Source organism: Diprion similis, chromosome 14 (assembly GCF_021155765.1).
Source record: "Diprion similis isolate iyDipSimi1 chromosome 14, iyDipSimi1.1, whole genome shotgun sequence".
NCBI classification, from domain to species: Eukaryota; Metazoa; Arthropoda; class Insecta; order Hymenoptera; family Diprionidae; genus Diprion; species Diprion similis.
This window is the reverse complement of record NC_060118.1, coordinates 7,051,328-7,069,101: the sequence shown is the minus strand read 5'-3', so window position 1 is coordinate 7,069,101 and position 17,774 is coordinate 7,051,328. Positions and strand designations below refer to the sequence as shown.

General features: G+C 37.4%; 3 protein-coding genes across 5 annotated transcripts; 2 read left to right on the top strand and 1 right to left on the bottom strand.

The window, feature by feature from the left end:
• Window positions 1–3,919: 3,919 nt before the first annotated feature.
• LOC124414640 (nuclear exosome regulator NRDE2) lies at window positions 3,920–8,960 on the bottom strand. The gene is made up of 9 exons (XM_046895640.1): window positions 8,833–8,960; window positions 7,546–8,216; window positions 7,093–7,459; window positions 6,761–6,907; window positions 6,065–6,333; window positions 5,138–6,007; window positions 4,914–5,060; window positions 4,356–4,525; window positions 3,920–4,271 (listed from the first exon to the last, which is right to left on the bottom strand). The coding sequence occupies exons 1-9, from the start codon at window positions 8,906–8,908 to the stop codon at window positions 4,019–4,021; spliced, it is 2,970 nt and encodes a 989-aa protein (XP_046751596.1). The 5' UTR covers window positions 8,909–8,960; the 3' UTR covers window positions 3,920–4,018.
• A 933-nt stretch (window positions 8,961–9,893) lies between these two features.
• On the top strand, window positions 9,894–12,906 carry LOC124414641 (rRNA 2'-O-methyltransferase fibrillarin). 2 transcript variants are annotated; one of them, XM_046895642.1, is made up of 5 exons: window positions 9,894–10,049; window positions 10,338–10,714; window positions 11,141–11,314; window positions 11,901–12,146; window positions 12,255–12,906. In XM_046895642.1, the coding sequence occupies exons 1-5, from the start codon at window positions 10,037–10,039 to the stop codon at window positions 12,423–12,425; spliced, it is 981 nt and encodes a 326-aa protein (XP_046751598.1). In that variant the 5' UTR covers window positions 9,894–10,036; the 3' UTR covers window positions 12,426–12,906. The 2 variants fall into 2 exon arrangements, with proteins under 2 accessions (XP_046751598.1, XP_046751599.1); XM_046895643.1 differs by having other exon boundaries at window positions 9,901–10,040.
• Window positions 12,907–15,051: 2,145 nt separating this feature from the next.
• Window positions 15,052–16,326, top strand: LOC124414854. 2 transcript variants are annotated; one of them, XM_046895951.1, is made up of 3 exons: window positions 15,052–15,212; window positions 15,379–15,522; window positions 15,595–16,326. In XM_046895951.1, the coding sequence occupies exons 1-3, from the start codon at window positions 15,116–15,118 to the stop codon at window positions 15,639–15,641; spliced, it is 288 nt and encodes a 95-aa protein (XP_046751907.1). In that variant the 5' UTR covers window positions 15,052–15,115; the 3' UTR covers window positions 15,642–16,326. The 2 variants fall into 2 exon arrangements, with proteins under 2 accessions (XP_046751907.1, XP_046751906.1); XM_046895950.1 differs by having other exon boundaries at window positions 15,379–15,599.
• Window positions 16,327–17,774: the final 1,448 nt, after the last annotated feature.

The following is a 17,774-nucleotide window of genomic DNA, read 5'->3' as shown; positions in this document are numbered from 1 at the left end:
GACGTAATTTTGCGAGAGAAATCGATTCAGCGCAGTCCCAATACGCTGCGAGCAACGGATCAAGAGTTACAGCCAAAAAACTGCAGATTTTCATCGTCATTTCTCTGCTGTTGGTCCTACGCTTTTTTTAATGTGTTTTTTGAGTTCCTGGGGTTCCAATTAGCCTAGAAACGGTCATACAAGTCAATTCGGAGACCAGAAATTTTCGGCTTCAAAAATCGCAAAAAAAGTAAGGCTAACCCCTTTGGATTTTTGGCCAAAATTTCGACCACTTTGAAAAGTGCTGCAGTTAATTCTTTAGGGCACTATTCCGACGTAATTTTGCGAGAGAAATCGATTCAGCGCAGTCCCAATACGCTGCGAGCAACGGATCAAAAGTTACAGCCAAAAAACTGCAGATTTTCATCGTCATTTCTCTGCTGTTGGTCCTACGCTGTTTTTAATGTTTTTTTTGAGTTCCTGGGGTTCCACTTAGCCTAGACACGGTCATACAAGTCAATTCGGAGACCAGAAATTTTCGGCTTCAAAAATCGCAAAAAAAGTAAGGCTAACCCCTTTGGATTTTTGGCGAAAATTTCGACCACTTTAAAAAGTGCTGCAGTTAATACTTCAGGGCACTATTCCGACGTAATTTTGCGAGAGAAATCGATTCAGCGCAGTCTCAATACGCTGCGAGCAACGGATTAAAAGTTACAGCCAAAAAACTGCAGATTTTCATCGTCATTTCTCTGCTGTTGGTCCTACGCTGTTTTTAATGTTTTTTTTGAGTTTCTGGGGTTCTACTTAGCCTAAAAACGGTCATACAAGTCAATTCGGAGACCAGAAATTTTCGGCTTCAAAAATCGCAAAAAAAGTAAGGCTAACCCCTTTGGATTTTTGGCGGAAATTTCGACCACTTAGAAAAGTGCTGCAGTTAATTCTTTAGGGCACTATTCCGACGTAATTTTGCGAGAGAAATCGATTCAGCGCAGTCCCAATACGCTGCGAGCAACGGATTAAGAGTTACAGCCAAAAAACTGCAGATTTTCATCGTCATTTCTCTGCTGTTGGTCCTACGCTTTTTTCAATGTGTTTTTTGAGTTCCTGGGGTTCCAATTAGCCTAGAAACGGTCATACAAGTCAACTCGGAGACCAGAAATTTTCGGCTTCAAAAATCGCAAAAAAAGTAAGGCTAACCCCTTTGGATTTTTGGCGAAAATTTCGACCACTTTGAAAAGTGCTGCAGTTGATTCTTTAGGGCACTATTCCGACGTAATTTTGCGAGAGAAATCGATTCAGCGCAGTCCCAATACGCTGCGAGCAACGGATCAAAAGTTACAGCCAAAAAACTGCAGATTTTCATCATCATTTCTCTGCTGTTAGTTCTACGCTGTTTTTAATGTTTTTTCTGAGTTTCTGGGGTTCCACTGAGCCTAAAAACAGTCATACAAGTCAATTCGGAGACCAGAAATTTTCGGCTTCGAAAATCGCAAAAAAAGTAAGGCTAACCCCTTTGGATTTTTGGCGAAAATTTCGACCACTTAGAAAAGTGCTGCAGTTAATTCTTTAGGGCACTATTCCGACGTAATTTTGCGAGAGAAATCGATTCAGCGCAGTCCCAATACGCTGCGAGCAACGGATCAAGAGTTACAGCCAAAAAACTGCAGATTTTCACCGTCATTTCTTTGCTGTTCGTCCTACCCTTTTTTTAATGTGTTTTTTGAGTTCCTGGGGTTCCAATTAGCCTAGAAACGGTCATAGAAGTCAATTCGGAGACCAGAAATTTTCGGCTTCAAAAATCGCAAAAAAAGTAAGGCTAACCCCTTTGGATTTTTGGCGAAAATTTCGACCACTTAGAAAAGTGCTGCAGTTATTTCTTCAGGGCACTATCCCGACGTAATTTTGCGAGAGAAATCGATTCAGCGCAGTCCCAATACGCTGCGAGCAACGGATCAAGAGTTGCAGCCAAAAAACTGCAGATTTTCATAGTCTTTTCTTTGCTGTCGGTCCTACGCTCTTTTGAATGTGTTTTTTGAGTTCCTGGGGTTCCAATTTGTAACAAAAGCTTCATACAAATCACTGGACTTCATTTCAGGTTTTTCTATTATTTTGAAAATATTTTAAGCAAATTAGTGGGAACTGCTTTCAAAACCATTTCGATCATTCGATAAGTATAGACTAATATGAAATAAAATTTCAGAGGATTAGGGCTACTGGGCGATACCTCTTTCCAAAATATGCACCTTATGCTTAGTACTTTATGGGTCGTGAGGAAAACTCTGTATCGATACATCGGGACAATGCAATCATTGACTGGCGTGTCAGCATATTTAACGCTACATACACCTCCGATAATAAAAAGCACAGTGAATTTTGATAAATTTTTCTTATCTCTGATGAATCTCTACTTTATGACTGTGGATTAATTCATCATCTACAAGAGTTCAGTAACATCGCTCAAAATGATTTTTAATAACATTTCCGAAGACTGATGGTTGAAGAACATTAGTTGGCTGTTGCAATGTGATTATTAAAAATCTCGTTTAAGGTTAAATATAAGTGAAAAGCCGTTGTCAATCAATAAAAGTCTCATTACATGTAATAAATACAGCATTTTCAAACTTTATTGATACTGAACTACTAAGTCGTTAAATTCGTATAATGACTTCAAAATACCCTTAATATTTCACGTTAGTCAATGAAAGTTCCATCACTATTTTGCAGCAATCATTTTATCAAAAACAACGCATTAGGATATTTTTCTGATTGATTTGGTATATACGCAACATTTGGTGTATAAGTCTAGAATTACTCAAGTAAACGTTATTATAGACGTATTAACCTTTTCACATGTATCAAAATTATTCATGGGCACAAAAATAATTGATCACACATTACTGTTCGAAAAAACGTTCATAGTTACTAATTGACGAACTCCTTGATGTTTAAATCTGTTTTTGTCTAGAATACTCGTGAATTTTTGTATATTTTAATAATTGAAAACTATGTTCAAAATAACGACATTTTTACTCTCGAGATCACAAATTAGAATTAGATATGAATTTTTCTTTGCAATATCATATTTTTATAATTCCTGACTTCAACAAGATTTTTTATGATTTCCTGAACGACTGTCAAAATAGTTGGGACAATGCCTCATTTTTCCCGCGTATATCACATTTTCGTTTACGCTTGTTTTCTAAATTACTGTTGAAAATCTCCCTTGTGCACAGAGTGTGATTTCTCCAGTCTTAGACCAACAGTAGAACCGAAATCCTAGCGAAATAATAGAGAGACTGCACGCTAGTAATATCAACTCTATAGTAAATCCGTAGTACAATTATTAATAATATGCCGATGGTTTTTTAAATAATTATTACAATTTACACAATTTTTCATGTTAGTACTTATTAATTTCGTCATATCTGCCGTCGAATTTTAGTGTTAATTTAGTGACAATAATCATAATATTCACTCTAATTAATTTGTTCCTCAGAAATTAACACCTCGAGTCATGAATGTGTCATTATTTTCATTATTATTACATATTGATATCCTATTTCAATATCCGAAGTTACCGAATTTCCGACTGCCAACCGGAATGAAATCAAACAATGCAAATCAAAGGTATCAGAACACTTTTAATTATATTATACCATGTACACATCAACTTAATGCAACAAATTCAAAATCCGCCAGCTTGTACCAGTTTTTCACGGCCTAAATGTCGGTGCAATTTGCGCAAAACGACTACAAGATAGTACAGTTAATGCTATCCTTTGGATTCCTATTTCTGCAATCAATCATCTCATTGAAAACAGTCTCATTGTCGGTACAAAACTTTTTTACAAATAGCTAAGCAGTACGATTCACGATAGGTATAATAGATGGAGATGGTACCTCTTTCATCCTTCAAGCGCACATATTTAATTATTACAAATTTAATAAATATAAATATATAGATAACGGATATCTTTACATACGTACATACATATATTACATACTTCATAGGGGAACAATAATAAATGGAAAACCAGCTTTAGCCACGCAGAATGTCCAACTCCTCGGGTGTAACATGCATTCTTAGCTCTTTTTCGCGAATCAAATCTTGAATTTCGGTAAGAAGTTGGGGTGCCACTTGAGCAGCATCGGTGTAAATGCCTCTGGCCCATGGACATTCAGCTACGCTTTCGTGATAAACTTCCTCACCTCTGCCCTCACACAGATTACGTTCGCGCAAGAATAGCATGTAAAGTCTCCATATTAACGGACATCTCTGTGAGCCTGGATCTCTGTGAATTGATAGAATTTGACAAACTCCGGTGAGTATAATAACAGAAACCAAATGACAGTGTAAAACAACAATGAACACCTACTTAGCTAGTCTGCGATGAATTGACAACAGCTTATTAGTCGCAGCGACTGCAGCATCTTGAAGCCCCAGGCTCTCCAGCCGCTCGATTCGAATGTGACTAGCAAGACATGAAGCCATTGCCTGCCAGGATCCAGTTCGATTACGGCTCACCTTCCAGCAGGGTGATTCGCTCTGTGAATAAAGCATTGAAATAAAAGTTTAGAAAATTGCGTTACAAACATAGCAAGGTTTTATTTTGTACTCAATTATGTGAACACATAAATACTACGTAGTACTGAAAAACGTTAGTAAAAACACGAATCGAACTTGTTTCTACTCCTGTGTACCATTACAATATCTACTAAACTATCTTAATATCATTCAGGCATAATAGATTTATCGTCAATGGTAATCGAAAACAACTAATTGAAGTGAAAATTCTATTTCACTTATATTTTTATACATGTAGAAATAAGTTTGCCGTACTTTCCTTGTTTATACAAAGTATACAATGGAAAAAATGAATCAATCATGTTCTCAAAAAAGTTTCTCCAAACAGTATTTGATAATGATCACTCACTTCGATTTCCATTTCCACAGAAAGTAAGTAGCAGTTCATGGGGTACAAATCCAAGGCTTGATCAAGTGTTTCCTTCAAAAATCCGTGCAACTTCGAACGTTTGGAATCCAAATGCAAAAGTGCAATCGTACTTTCATATAAGCATTCCTGAGAAAAAAACATTTACATCGACCTCATTATTTTTGTCATGCTAGTGTTAAATAGCAATCAATCGTTTTACTCACCTGCAAATATTTATTTTCTTCCGAATGTTTCAAACATCTTTCCAACACACCAAGTGGCTTTGAGATGGTCGAATTTTTCACATAAAGAAAATATGCGTAACAAGTGATCAAGTCACATTCGAAGTTTGGAAGAAAATACGTTTTTTCAATCACATCAGACACAGGTTGCTGCAGAAATTCACTGACACTAGTCTCCAAGAATTCTTCCGCTTGTTCTAAACGATTCTCATCTGGTCCGGAGACCATTCGAGCAACTGCTGTAAGTATGCGGCCTCTGTGATTTTCCTCACAAGTTTTGGGATCGAGAAGAGTTTCAAAAAGAGCTCTGAATACGCTGCACAAGACAGTTTTCTCCTGCCGACTAGAAAGGTTTGCAAGGAAATTGGTTTGCATTCCAATAGTGGTTTCCAGAATGTTAATGCAGCTGTCAAAGCGGCCAATTTCTTTTTCAATTAATGCGTATTCCCGGTAGAAGTGAAGGTTGTTTCTGTTCCCATCTCGTTTGAGGAAATCTTTTACCATATTCTTGAGCTTCTTCCTTCTGTGATCGTCCTTATCGTTCTGATTAAGCGAAGCTAACAATCTCTCGAATCGCAACCACCAAACATAGATGCTTGTACGCTCGTACTGAGACGCTGAGAAACTTTCTGCAATTGCCCAGAACGTGTCTCTGACAAAATCCAGATACGGTTCTTGCGCAGGATGGTATTTCAAGTATTGCGGTCCTGATGTCAACTGATCCTCGAGTATTCTCTCCATCACTTTCTTCTTCTCTTCAGATCCAGCCAAGATTCCAACAAAAGGATGAACCAATGGTAGCAACATTTCGATCGAATCAGCATCCCATTCTATCTGTGTCAACCCTAAATCCTAAAAATTTATTCTCGATTATTATTCGTTATCTAATTAAGAGGACGCACAACTTACATGGGCAATGAAATCCTGCATTGGAAGCAAAGGCACTTTCAGTGAAAGTATAGAGTACACGGCAAGTTTCAGGCTGGAGTCACGCGACATTATTGGCTGCACATAATCAGTCACGTCCTCCGGTAGTACAAATCGCCGCGAGTCTCCAAGCATTTCTAATTGGTCGCTACTTACACTAATCCAGTGACAACTCTCTCGAAGCGACTCTACCCTCAACCATAACTGGTTCAATGGAAGTCTCGATGTTAATATTACCTCTTCCATTCCAACTAGAAATTGATAATTTGCAGTTAGAAAAGCTATCGGCTTCTGCATTATCTTGTTTTCAGACAAAAATGGTTCTGCATTATTACAGTACAAACTGTTCAAGTTCCAGGATTGCAAATAAAGATCAGTAATGATTCTAGATTTGACATTGCACAAACATCTGAACATTTTAAGAAGCAACTCTAGGAATCGATGAAAAAATATACTCTCGTATCATCTTGCAGTATTCTTATCACTCACTTGTACTGATTGACTTGACTTTACAGTCTTCCATTTGCTCGTAGTTCATTGATTCCTACCGACGATACCTTGCGATCCTCACACCTGGATTGTTTATTTTATTGTCTTTTTTTTTTTTTTTTTGCTTCTCTCACGTGCAGTAAAAGGTGCTACCGAAAGATATTCGCTGATATATAATTAGTGACTTACTTAATTTTCGCTCATCAATAAAGCCTCGGAATCTAAAGTTGTCCTTACTCAAATTCAAATTCAGAGTTAAATTGAGTCTCAAGGTTTCCCACATCTGTTCCCAAAGTCCTGCCTGCCTCAGAAACGTCAGACAGCGATACAGCATTTCTAATTAACATTAAAAATTGTATATCCAATGTGCAATAATTATTTCAACACATTTACATGGTAAAATATTAGAAATGGATTCAGCCAATAAATAAACGAATGAAAAATTTGCATTAATATCAAGGATGCATAATTTATCTTGTGTTAGATCTCGCATTACATAATATTATTATTTCATGTCTCACCAAGGATCTGTTGATCGTATAATTGAGGATTGGTCCTAAGTCTTTGGCGAAGACTCGAAAGGCATCTGGAGTACAAGTCCAAGACTTTAGGAACTGAGCAAATAGCTAGAGAAGCTTGAGTGGCCATAATTAAAGCACGCCACAGGACAATATTCCCCGAATCCTTGTTGACGAGGGCCTCCACTTCATTTGAAAATTGATCAGCAGGTAACAACTGAGCAGTAAGGCTTAACTTGAGCTTTAGGAGTTCCGTAGAACTTGGATTTTTCTCCAAAGCTTTATTAGCTACCGCCAGTTTACGCTGGCAAGTTATCGTGCTCCTGATATCCGTGATCCCACGATCTTTTTGGAATTGGGAAATTACATCCTAAAATGAGAGATTAATTACAATTTGGGATCAATCGTATCGCCCCGAGATCTCAAGAACAGATGTAAATTTTCAACATCGAATACCTGGAAGTTGATGTACTTCATCCACAATTCAACATCGTCAGGGTTTTCTGCCAACCCTTCGTTAAACTCTCTTGTTTTTTTTGTCTGCTCTTCTTCCATGTTAACACCCCAGTTAAAATCCTCCATCTCGTTTTGCAGCCGCTTGCCTTCATTGCTGATATTGCTCCTCTTAATTCTAGTATCTTGTTTCTCACCTTTGCGTACTGTGTCTATATTGACGGCATAGTATCTTCGCGGTGTTTGTTTCGGCAATTTCTTGAAAGGTCTAAACCCAAGATAAGCGCAGTACAAGGTGTAACTTGGTCTAGCTGAGCCGCCAAGCGTAGACACTGTTAAATTTCTCTTGTCTCTTGCCGTGTCCTCAAAATACACGTTTTCAAGTTTCTTTTCATACTTTCCCTTCTGTCTGTGACTACTTCTGTCACGAGTTCTTTTCTTTCGCTTCTTATGCCTCCTCTCGCGTCTTGACGTTGAACTTTTGCTGTAATCGCTGCTGGTACTCCTATCCGACTCTATCGATATAACCTCTGGTTTTGGTGACGTTGCGTTGTCATTAAATATTACTTTGACTGACTCATCAGATGATGAATCCGACCAAAGATCGATCACAGGATTTTGAACCACAGGTGCCACATAACTGGAATTTGTAAGCCACAAGTTCGATGCCTCATCTGCCAAATCAAAATCAACAATTGATGACTTTGGAATAAATTCTACCAGTCTCGTGGCAAAAAGTAATACTTAAGAAAATAATTATTTAGTTCAAGCTAGTCAGGTGAGGAAAGCTTGATTTTTGTCGCGAATATTCCCTTAGTATCGAATTTGCAATATTTTTGATACTTAGAGTAGAAAAAAATATTGATCGTTTAAAAGACTTTAGGCTGGCTGGATCGCTAGAATTCGAACATTAATTTCATGGAGTTTTAGAATTTGATGCACGTCAAGTAATAAGTGCGTTACGAGTTGCATCAGAACGACGAAAGAAGATGAAATTCAATGATCATCAATTTTTCAAACTTGTTTGACTTTTAAAGTTGAGATAAAAAGCTGACCTACCCTTTTCACAAGGCGAAGAATAGCTGAAGAAAATACTAGCGCAATTCTTGGACTTCTGGGATACAAGAAACGATTGCTTCAGGTCAGGTTTAATCAAATAATTGTTTACAACGTTTACGCTAGGGAGATTGGTTCGGGGTCATGTTGTTTTGTTATGATAGGTTATGTTCGGTTAGACAAAATCGTTCACACAACCTGGATGTGACACAAGATAAATTGAGCAACATTTACCTGTACTTTTTGGAGTCTCGTCCAAGGGCTTTACCTCGTTATTGGAACTACTCGGATACGCTGGAAATAACGACATTCTAAACTGAAGCGAACCACAAAATTATTTGACAGTTGCAGAGATTGCCGCCATATTGTATTGAAAAAAATAGTTGCAACCCGCATTGATCATTTGCTTTGCAAAATGCCTAGAATAAGGCGCGTTCTTACCACTATTTCAACAATTTTAAAACCTGTACGTTGACTACATATCCTCAGTCAACGACCTGTATAAGTGCCGTTGGCTGAATATTTATGTAGACTGCTAGCCTCATGAACTTTGGCATGAGGGTAAGGACTAATAATAAGAGGTTTTGAAGAGGGAGAAAATTACAGTATTCTCTCATCCCATACTGGAATGCAAGGCTGAAGAATTACTTCTTATAATAAAACCTTCGCAGAACCAGAAAACTTAGAATTAAATATCTTTAATCAACGCCTCTATTCTGCTCATTTTCCCGCGAACTAATTATTACTTTCCACCCATTATTACTATGCTGCAGATAAATGAGACTGTTTAAAATAATTCTGAGTGAATCGTGCCAAACTTGTAATGCGTAAAATCTTGAACGCTTTTCGTAAAGAATTTGTCGGCACTTACAACCGTTAGTCATGTTGATGAGAATGAATAATTTAACAGAAAGCATAAGATACTGGTTACAGAAATATGTATGGGACCATGTGATGCAATTTGTGATCACCAACTGAAGATTGTTAAAGATTGGAAGAAATACCTCAATGGGGTATTATGTGTCTTATGAAATTTCGTGTTAAACGGCTCCAGCCGATAAAGAAGCTACCGGACCGCTAACACGGCTTCTTACGTCCTCAGACCCACTTACCAGTAGAGTACTGGTCAGGTAAATTTTCTCAAGAGTAATAGTCTTCTAATTCTTTCGTCATCTGTCGATTCGCCAATGAACAGCTATATTCTACTACTTTTGAAATCCGGAAACCACGCGTGAAATTCTTCGATGTTTGACGCTTGCGAGCCTCGATAATCGTCAGTCGAAAATCGATATTCGAGTGTCGATAAGAGGGAACCCGATTTCCGCGCCAGCAAACGTTTTGGCTCACGTGTACGGCGTGTGCCTAAAATACCCCAAAGTACACGCGGTACCGAGCGCAGTAAGGAGCGTGTTTTTGATTCTACATACTTTGAAATAAGATGGGTAAGCCAGGTAAGCGATAACCCCATCATTCATTTTTTCACATTCAAGTTTTTCTCTAAATACACATAATTATGATGATGCGAAGCGCCTCGTCTCGCGGCATCTCGCACGCGTCTTGGGGGTAACCTTTAACCGCGTTGGAAAATACGTTAGTTCCCCAAAACAGGTCTTGCAACATTTTTTTCATCACTAATTTCGATCCCCTTTCACTTGAGTCAGTTATTTTTCAACAAGGTTCCTAAGAATAAAACTGATCAAAACTTGTAAACCTTTTCTAAAGCTTTCTCGCATTTCCAGGATTTTCTCCAGGCGGTGGAGGCGGTGGAGGCGGTGGATTTCGGGGTGGTCGAGGTGGTGGCGGCGGTGGTGGTTTTCGTGGGGGACGAGGCGGCGGTGGAGGACGTGGAGGCTTCGGTGATCGAGGTGGTGGCCGAGGCAGAGGTGGCGGAGGTTTTGGCGGTCGAGGAGGCGGAGGAACCCCGAGAGGACGAGGGGGTGGTCGGGGAGGTAGCCGAGGACGCGGGGGTGGTGGTTTCAGAGGCGGGAAAACCGTGGTAATTGAGCCACATCGTCACGAAGGAGTTTTCATAGCCAGAGGAAAAGAAGACGCATTAGTCACATTGAACCTTGTTCCAGGTTCGGAGGTTTACGGTGAAAAAAGAATCAGCGTTGAGGTGAGACTTGTTTTACAATCTCAATCAAATGTAATACGAAATGTATAAATATTATATTATATCGTTTACCAGAATTTACTCAGGTCTAAATCCAAATATGTACCTTTAACGTGATTATTTTCAGTAACTGAACTGTAAAGGAAAACTCCAAAAGAGTCTTGCAGAAATTCTTACATAGTTAATATCAAAGAATGCATACATTAGAGCCAGATAAGTTAATAATTGCTTACTTGGTGTCGAAGTTATGCAAGAAAAAATATTGCACGAATTATTAAGATCTGTAGGTTACTAAATTCCTACTGAGAATGGTTGGTGCAGACAATCAAGTTTCTTGGGTAAAACTTTTCTACTTTTGAATTATGTTTTGTACCTCAGTATTCCGTTTTAAATAAATAAAGAATAATGAAAATGTGCGCTTGATTCCAGGCTGACAATTCAGAAAAGGTTGAATACAGAGTGTGGAATCCGTTCAGATCCAAATTAGCTGCTGCAATTCTTGGAGGAGTAGATCAAATTCACATGCCACCAGGCAGCAAAGTTTTGTACCTTGGAGCTGCATCTGGAACGACGGTGTCACATGTGGCAGATGTTGTTGGACCGGTAAATAATGAATTGAAAATAATTTTAATCCATGACATGCAACACGCATACATTAGAGCCAAGTTTGTTAATTTTCACTTACTTGGTGTCGAAGTGATGCAATAAAAATATAAACTAGCCTATCTGATATTCTGTGAAGTATAATACTTCTATTGAACAATAGGCAAGTGTACAATAGTTGTTGAATATACATAGATTGATGTATGTACCATTTGAAGTTGAATATCGATTTTTCTTCCGAAATTTAATATTTCGTTGTATAATTATCAAAAGATGTGGCAACTTGAACTATCCAAGATCACTGTCCCCAAATTTGGAGTAAATCGGTTAAGCATTTCTAGGGATATGACTACTGCAAAACGTCTCACCGAGCAAAATGAATGACACTATTGTCAATAACAATGCTTTCTAATGATTGTTTCTAATTAGAAAAAAAATGTAAATTCAGCTCAATCTACGTACTTTTAAATAAAACAAACCTTAATCGAATTGAATAATTAGTTATTGGGGTGTAAATTTTCAAAATTCAATTCTCCTGTTACGTGCTTTCTTAATTTGATAACAATGTTTCCTGTTTTGAATTTAGGAAGGACTCGTATACGCTGTAGAATTCTCGCACAGATCAGGTAGGGATCTGATAAACGTGGCAAAGAAACGCACCAACATCATTCCAATAATCGAGGATGCTCGACACCCGCACAAATACAGAATGCTAGTTGGTATGGTGGACACAATCTTTGCAGACGTTGCGCAACCTGATCAGGCGCGAATTGTTGCTCTCAATGCGCAATACTTCCTCAAAAATGGTGGCCACTTCGTTATCTCTATCAAGGTAAAATAAACAATGAAATAAATGACCAGTATAACACATAATGTGTATTACATATTCGACTCTCCAATCTCTGACAATTTGCTAATCATACTTATATCCTTGTACCAGGCAAGCTGCATCGATTCTACGGCGCAACCAGAGGCAGTATTCGCGGCGGAGGTGAAGAAATTAGTTTCAGACAAACTGAAACCGCAAGAACAAATCACACTAGAACCCTACGAAAGAGATCACGCTGTAGTAGTCGGAGTGTTCAGACCACCAGCCAAGAAGGCTGCGTAATCGAGTATAAATTTGGCTTGAATCACGTCATACCGTAACTGAAACTATGTTTCTTCCTCATATATAAGCTAGTGATGCGGCTGACCGCTGCCTTGGGATCCAAAAGACTGTAACGACTTTGAATCAGCCAAGAGCAACGCAATCACTGGATCCACATTAATGTTCTAATTACGAACAGCGACCATACTGCAAATTCTGTAACAAATATTATCAGCTGTCTCGTAATTTTCATCGATACAAATCGCCGACGAAGAATCGTGTCGGTTTATTGATAAAGAGCTTGTGAATTCCATAACAGGTTTGTTAAACTTGCTAATCGAGGCAAAGATGTGCATTTAAATATACAAGCAAGTGTGCCCTTACACGCTCGCATTGCTACAGATTATTTTTCTGGCCGAAAAGAGACTTTAATTTCAATACTTTCAAGCTGTAAATAATGGTCGTTTATGTTTGCATCTAATAAAGCTTGAAAACTTGCAAACCTGTATTATGTATTATTTCATTCTTGAATGCGTGATGAAAATTATTTGGAAAGTGTAGAACCGATATTCATGAAAAGAATTTTATATTATAATGTACTAGTTTTTATACAAAAAAAAAAAACAAAAACAAATAATGAATCGCGTGAACTTGATGACATGTTTATAGAATATGTAAACTATTAAGAATTTAATAAATACCGAAAACCAAAAATTGGTAGTCACAATTTCTATTCGAGAGACTGCTGAAAAGTAAACTAATCTACGGTCCAAAAATCAAGTTTCCTGAATGTATTTAGAACAAAGCACTAGAGATTAAACGGAAAAAAAAACAATGAAGCATTAATTAACAAATACTACACGGAAACAGCATTTAGCAATCACTATATGCAATGAGGCAAAATAATTTGAAGAAAATTTTCAGGTAATACGGTGACGTCCGGACATGCATCGTGATTATTTTTCGCCATGTATACGTACGAAATTTTCCCTAGACTAACATTCAATCCAAGAATTAAATAAAAATGCTTTCGATAATTGACTCGATGAAAATATGTCTGATGTGATTAAATAACCAAAGCGAAATTCGATCGCTCCTATCAGCAGTAAAATATCAGGTTTCTGCTATTAATATTATGACAAATCATGTTGTGCTTGATTTCATTCGTGCAAAATGACTAAAATGATCACGAATGAAATATAATTATCACAGAAACTATGGGCAATGAAAAAAAGCAGCCAATTCAAATAACGAATAACACTCAAAAGCGAATGGACGATGAGTTTCACTCGAATACGAATGAATCTCTACACAAAGTTCTGGAAAACAGACGCTCGATCCTTCATGAAGATATAAATCTTACCGACCGCAATCAGCTCAGCAGCCAGGATGGTCAAGCGTACACTGCAAGCACCTTGAACAGTCTTCGAGCCCGAACTGACAGCGAGTTGAATACGATGTATATGAGTGCCGGTAATCTTTTGGGTAAAGACGCCTCTTCAAATAGGACGGATGTTGGTATTGGACCGATGTGCTTCTGCGCTCCAAGATCGAGCGGATCGCTTGGGTAAATTGATAGAAAAAGGCGTCAAGTTGAATGTAACGTGCATTTTTGTGCAGGCAAAAAAAGGTGGATGAAATGATTGACTATACGATGAGAAATTTGAACGAAGCTGGAAAGTCGCTAACAAATTTGGGAGAGAATTTTGAACAAGATTTAAAATTGATGTTCATGGATATAATGGGAAGAGTCCAACACTGGGTTAGCGTTGTCCAAAATCGCATATGCGCTGCTAGTGCCGATCTCGAATTACTTAGAAAAGATTCTATCGCTCGAGTGTCTGACCTAATAGAAAAGGAGCTTGAACTTGTCGATTTGCGAAAAAAGTTAGCAGAGGCGGAGGCATCACTTGCCTCACAAGAGAAGGAACTTGAAGTAACTCGGAAAGCGCCAGCGAATCTAGTAATAAACTGATGGAAAATGAGATTTTAATAAATCAGTTGTGAAAAAAACACTCCTTGTCGTCACAGGTCGAGGGGCAAAGAAGAACTTCCACAACAGCGCAATCAAATCCAGAGAATGGTAGCACAACGCCAGAGAGAAATATTTTGGAAACTGGAAATGCGGTTGCCTTAGTCGATACAGCTTCCCAATCTGTCGAAGACGGAGAAAAAGAAAAAGCTGATAGAGAAGTTGAGGTATGACGACGAACGGTATTTAGAGCGTGACTCATTGTTGATTTTACAGCTGGAAGAAGAGTTAGCTCAACTTCGTGAGGAAAACCAACGGCTCCTCGAGGAACGGACGGAGTATGAGAACAGCGTCCAGTGCGCACTGCTCAGAGGAGTCTCGTCGCTGAATGTTGAAGCATTCAAGGTGTTGCGGTGTCCGCCAATTCCGTGCTGCAGCCCCTGTGCATATTCCCCTCCATGCTCTATTTCTCAGTTAGTTGAATCAATGGACACAATCGATAGCTGCTCCGTTACTCATCCATTGTCTTTGGTCTTTTAGAGAGCCGATTGTTGTTTCCTGCCATCCGAGAAATCCTGCCAAAAGGCTCGGTGCTGTCCCACAGCCATCTCAAAGAGGATCAAAGGCTATGCCAAGAAGCGAAAAAACTGATAAGACTAGAAGCCAAAATGGTGCTGGGACAAACGTCGGCTCGCAGAAACTCTCTGAGCATTTACTAAACTTCAACGGAGGCGACAAGATGACTAGCGAAAATGGCGTGGTCCTTCTCCTGCACCACGGTGACGCTGAGAATTTATGTCAACCCTGCATGAAGCGCCATCAGCCTGAGACTTACGGTGCGATAAATATTGGAGAACTGATCGCAGTAACGTGAACTTGAAGACAGAGCAATAATCGATTATTCTTCTCATTACACTGCAAAACTTATAGCAGAATTGTCAATAATTATTGGGCAATATTGATTTATACTTACACTTATGATGCTCCTATGTGTGTCGACAGGGTCTCCGAGTAACAGGGATAACGCATGTGTCGGTGAAAAATGTAGGAAACCAGTCGCTGGTCTGAGGGACAGAGTTTCAGGTCCCAGAAGATCTTCTGGGTTGCGTCCAGAATCATGCGATATCCACTTCCGGAGCAGAGATGGTAGTTATATAGATCTGATGTACTTAAGAACGTGTATAACGACTTCATTGACATTTGTTGTTTAATTTTTAAGAAACCGGAGAGAATGGTACAGCAAAGAGGAATGCTGTGACAGCTAAACGATGTGCTACTTTTGATACCAATCGCTGTAACAGAGAAGACTGATAATTAACTACATTGTCATGCCACACTTTTTCTGGTACATAAGGAATCACTACACTATTTTCTTTATTGTTGTTGCAATGCGTCTCTGCAATGCAACTGTTTTTATAAATAACAATAAGGAATTACGTGCTTACTTTATCAACTGTTGTTATAAAAAATATAGACAGATTAAACTAGGGATCGTAAGAATGTGAAGAAACGTACTTAACAATTGTATTTAGAAGCATGTGTATATAAAAAAGAGACGTTTGTTTTTGAAATATAAATTGAACTTTATATAATATAATATCATAAAATATCATAAATATCAACTTTCATCATTTGTATAGATAACTTTTTAAAACACTATTATTATTATTTATTACAATTAAAATCTGGTCCTGCATAACAATATGTAATATAGGTATATAGTCTTAAAAAAAATTTCATAAATTTAACGTCCAATTATAAGCATATGATTTTCATTTTATTTCACAGATAGACTTAAATTTGCACTTTATACTCATCATTTACTTTTAGTGTGCTTTGTTTGATATTGGTGTTAAATTAAACAGCATGAAACCCGTCACACATCAGTTACAAGAAAATTTATATCCAACTTTCACCATTACCAAACAAGAATGAAAATTAGCTTTTACACTATTTTGATAGTAAAATATTACTAAGTTTCATGTTATACTACTCAATTTTTTCCTGCATATGGCTGTTTAGAAAAAAATTGAAACTATTGAAATTTGCATAATTTCATCCCAAGTTCACCATATCTGTGCCATAAAAATGATTACGATGTACTTGAAAGAAGATTAAGCTGCACCATTTTTTTGTACACGACTTGTTAATGATGTATCAGTAAGTATTTCTTATATCTTCTGTAAATTTGCTGGCGTAAATTCTTTACACAATACTACAGAAAAATTAGTTACCGTTGTGCAGCAGTTTTTATAATTATATGTAAGATTAGCGTGCGTATAACAAAACTGTTCATCATCTGATATTATATTTAACAGTTATAAATAACAGAACGTTTACACAAAGTAATATAAATCGTAAAATTTCACAAAACATTAATAATTTTGTGAGGGAAAAATGAAATGGAGACAAGTTGTATTATTACTATCAGCATGGACAGTGTAATTGGCTAAGTTACCGCAAACCATGCTGATATTCACGATCTAAAATTTGTTCGAAATGGAATAAAATAATAAAGGAAACTATTAACAAAAGTCTACGTTAATCAGATCTGTTTTACAGAGAAAAAATTACCTTATACATTATAATTTATAGAGACAACGTTCCTTACCAGAAAAAAAAAAAAAAAGATTGAACTTCGAAATTGTAAAAACAGTTGAGTGAATACAAGTATGAAAAAATAATTTCAAATAATATTATTCTCAGTAAATGGAATGTAAATCAATCGGTTCGATAATTGGCAGTAATTATAAAACATATAGAAATTATCACATAATTATAATCTTTGCACAAAGTTATGTAAACTGGAAGTACTGTATTCATTTTCACAGTAGGAAACAAATTCTATGTTCAACAAACTTGTATGCTTGTACCGATTAACAGTTTTGAAGAAACCAAGCTTTATACTGTAACACAATATACATACTTATTCACTTATTAGGTACAGTAAATTACAAATAACAACTCGCATGGTGGCGAGCAGTTTACCCTACTGAAAATGTTCATGCGTTAAATTATAAAACGTTTTAAAAGAATTCTGTGTGTAATTTGTCACATGATTTATCTTGTAAGTTTGATGAAATATTGAAAAAATTACAGAATAAATTATAAAAGTACGAATCATCAGATATACTAGATCAAAAATCATATAGTCAACTATATAGTGAACTATATGTGTGTAATAAATGACACCCTGAATTCTTTCAAAACATTTTGTAATTCAAAACACGCATATTTTTAGCAGGGTAGAGTGATTTCAATTTCAGAATTTAGATTAACGATGGAATGTAAAGTGCTTTTGTACGGCGTGCGCGTTCTAGCCACCTAAAATACACACATGTACTTCCCTGTGACAAAATACAACTGCCTAAGCACCTAAGTACAAAGGTATGGCAAGT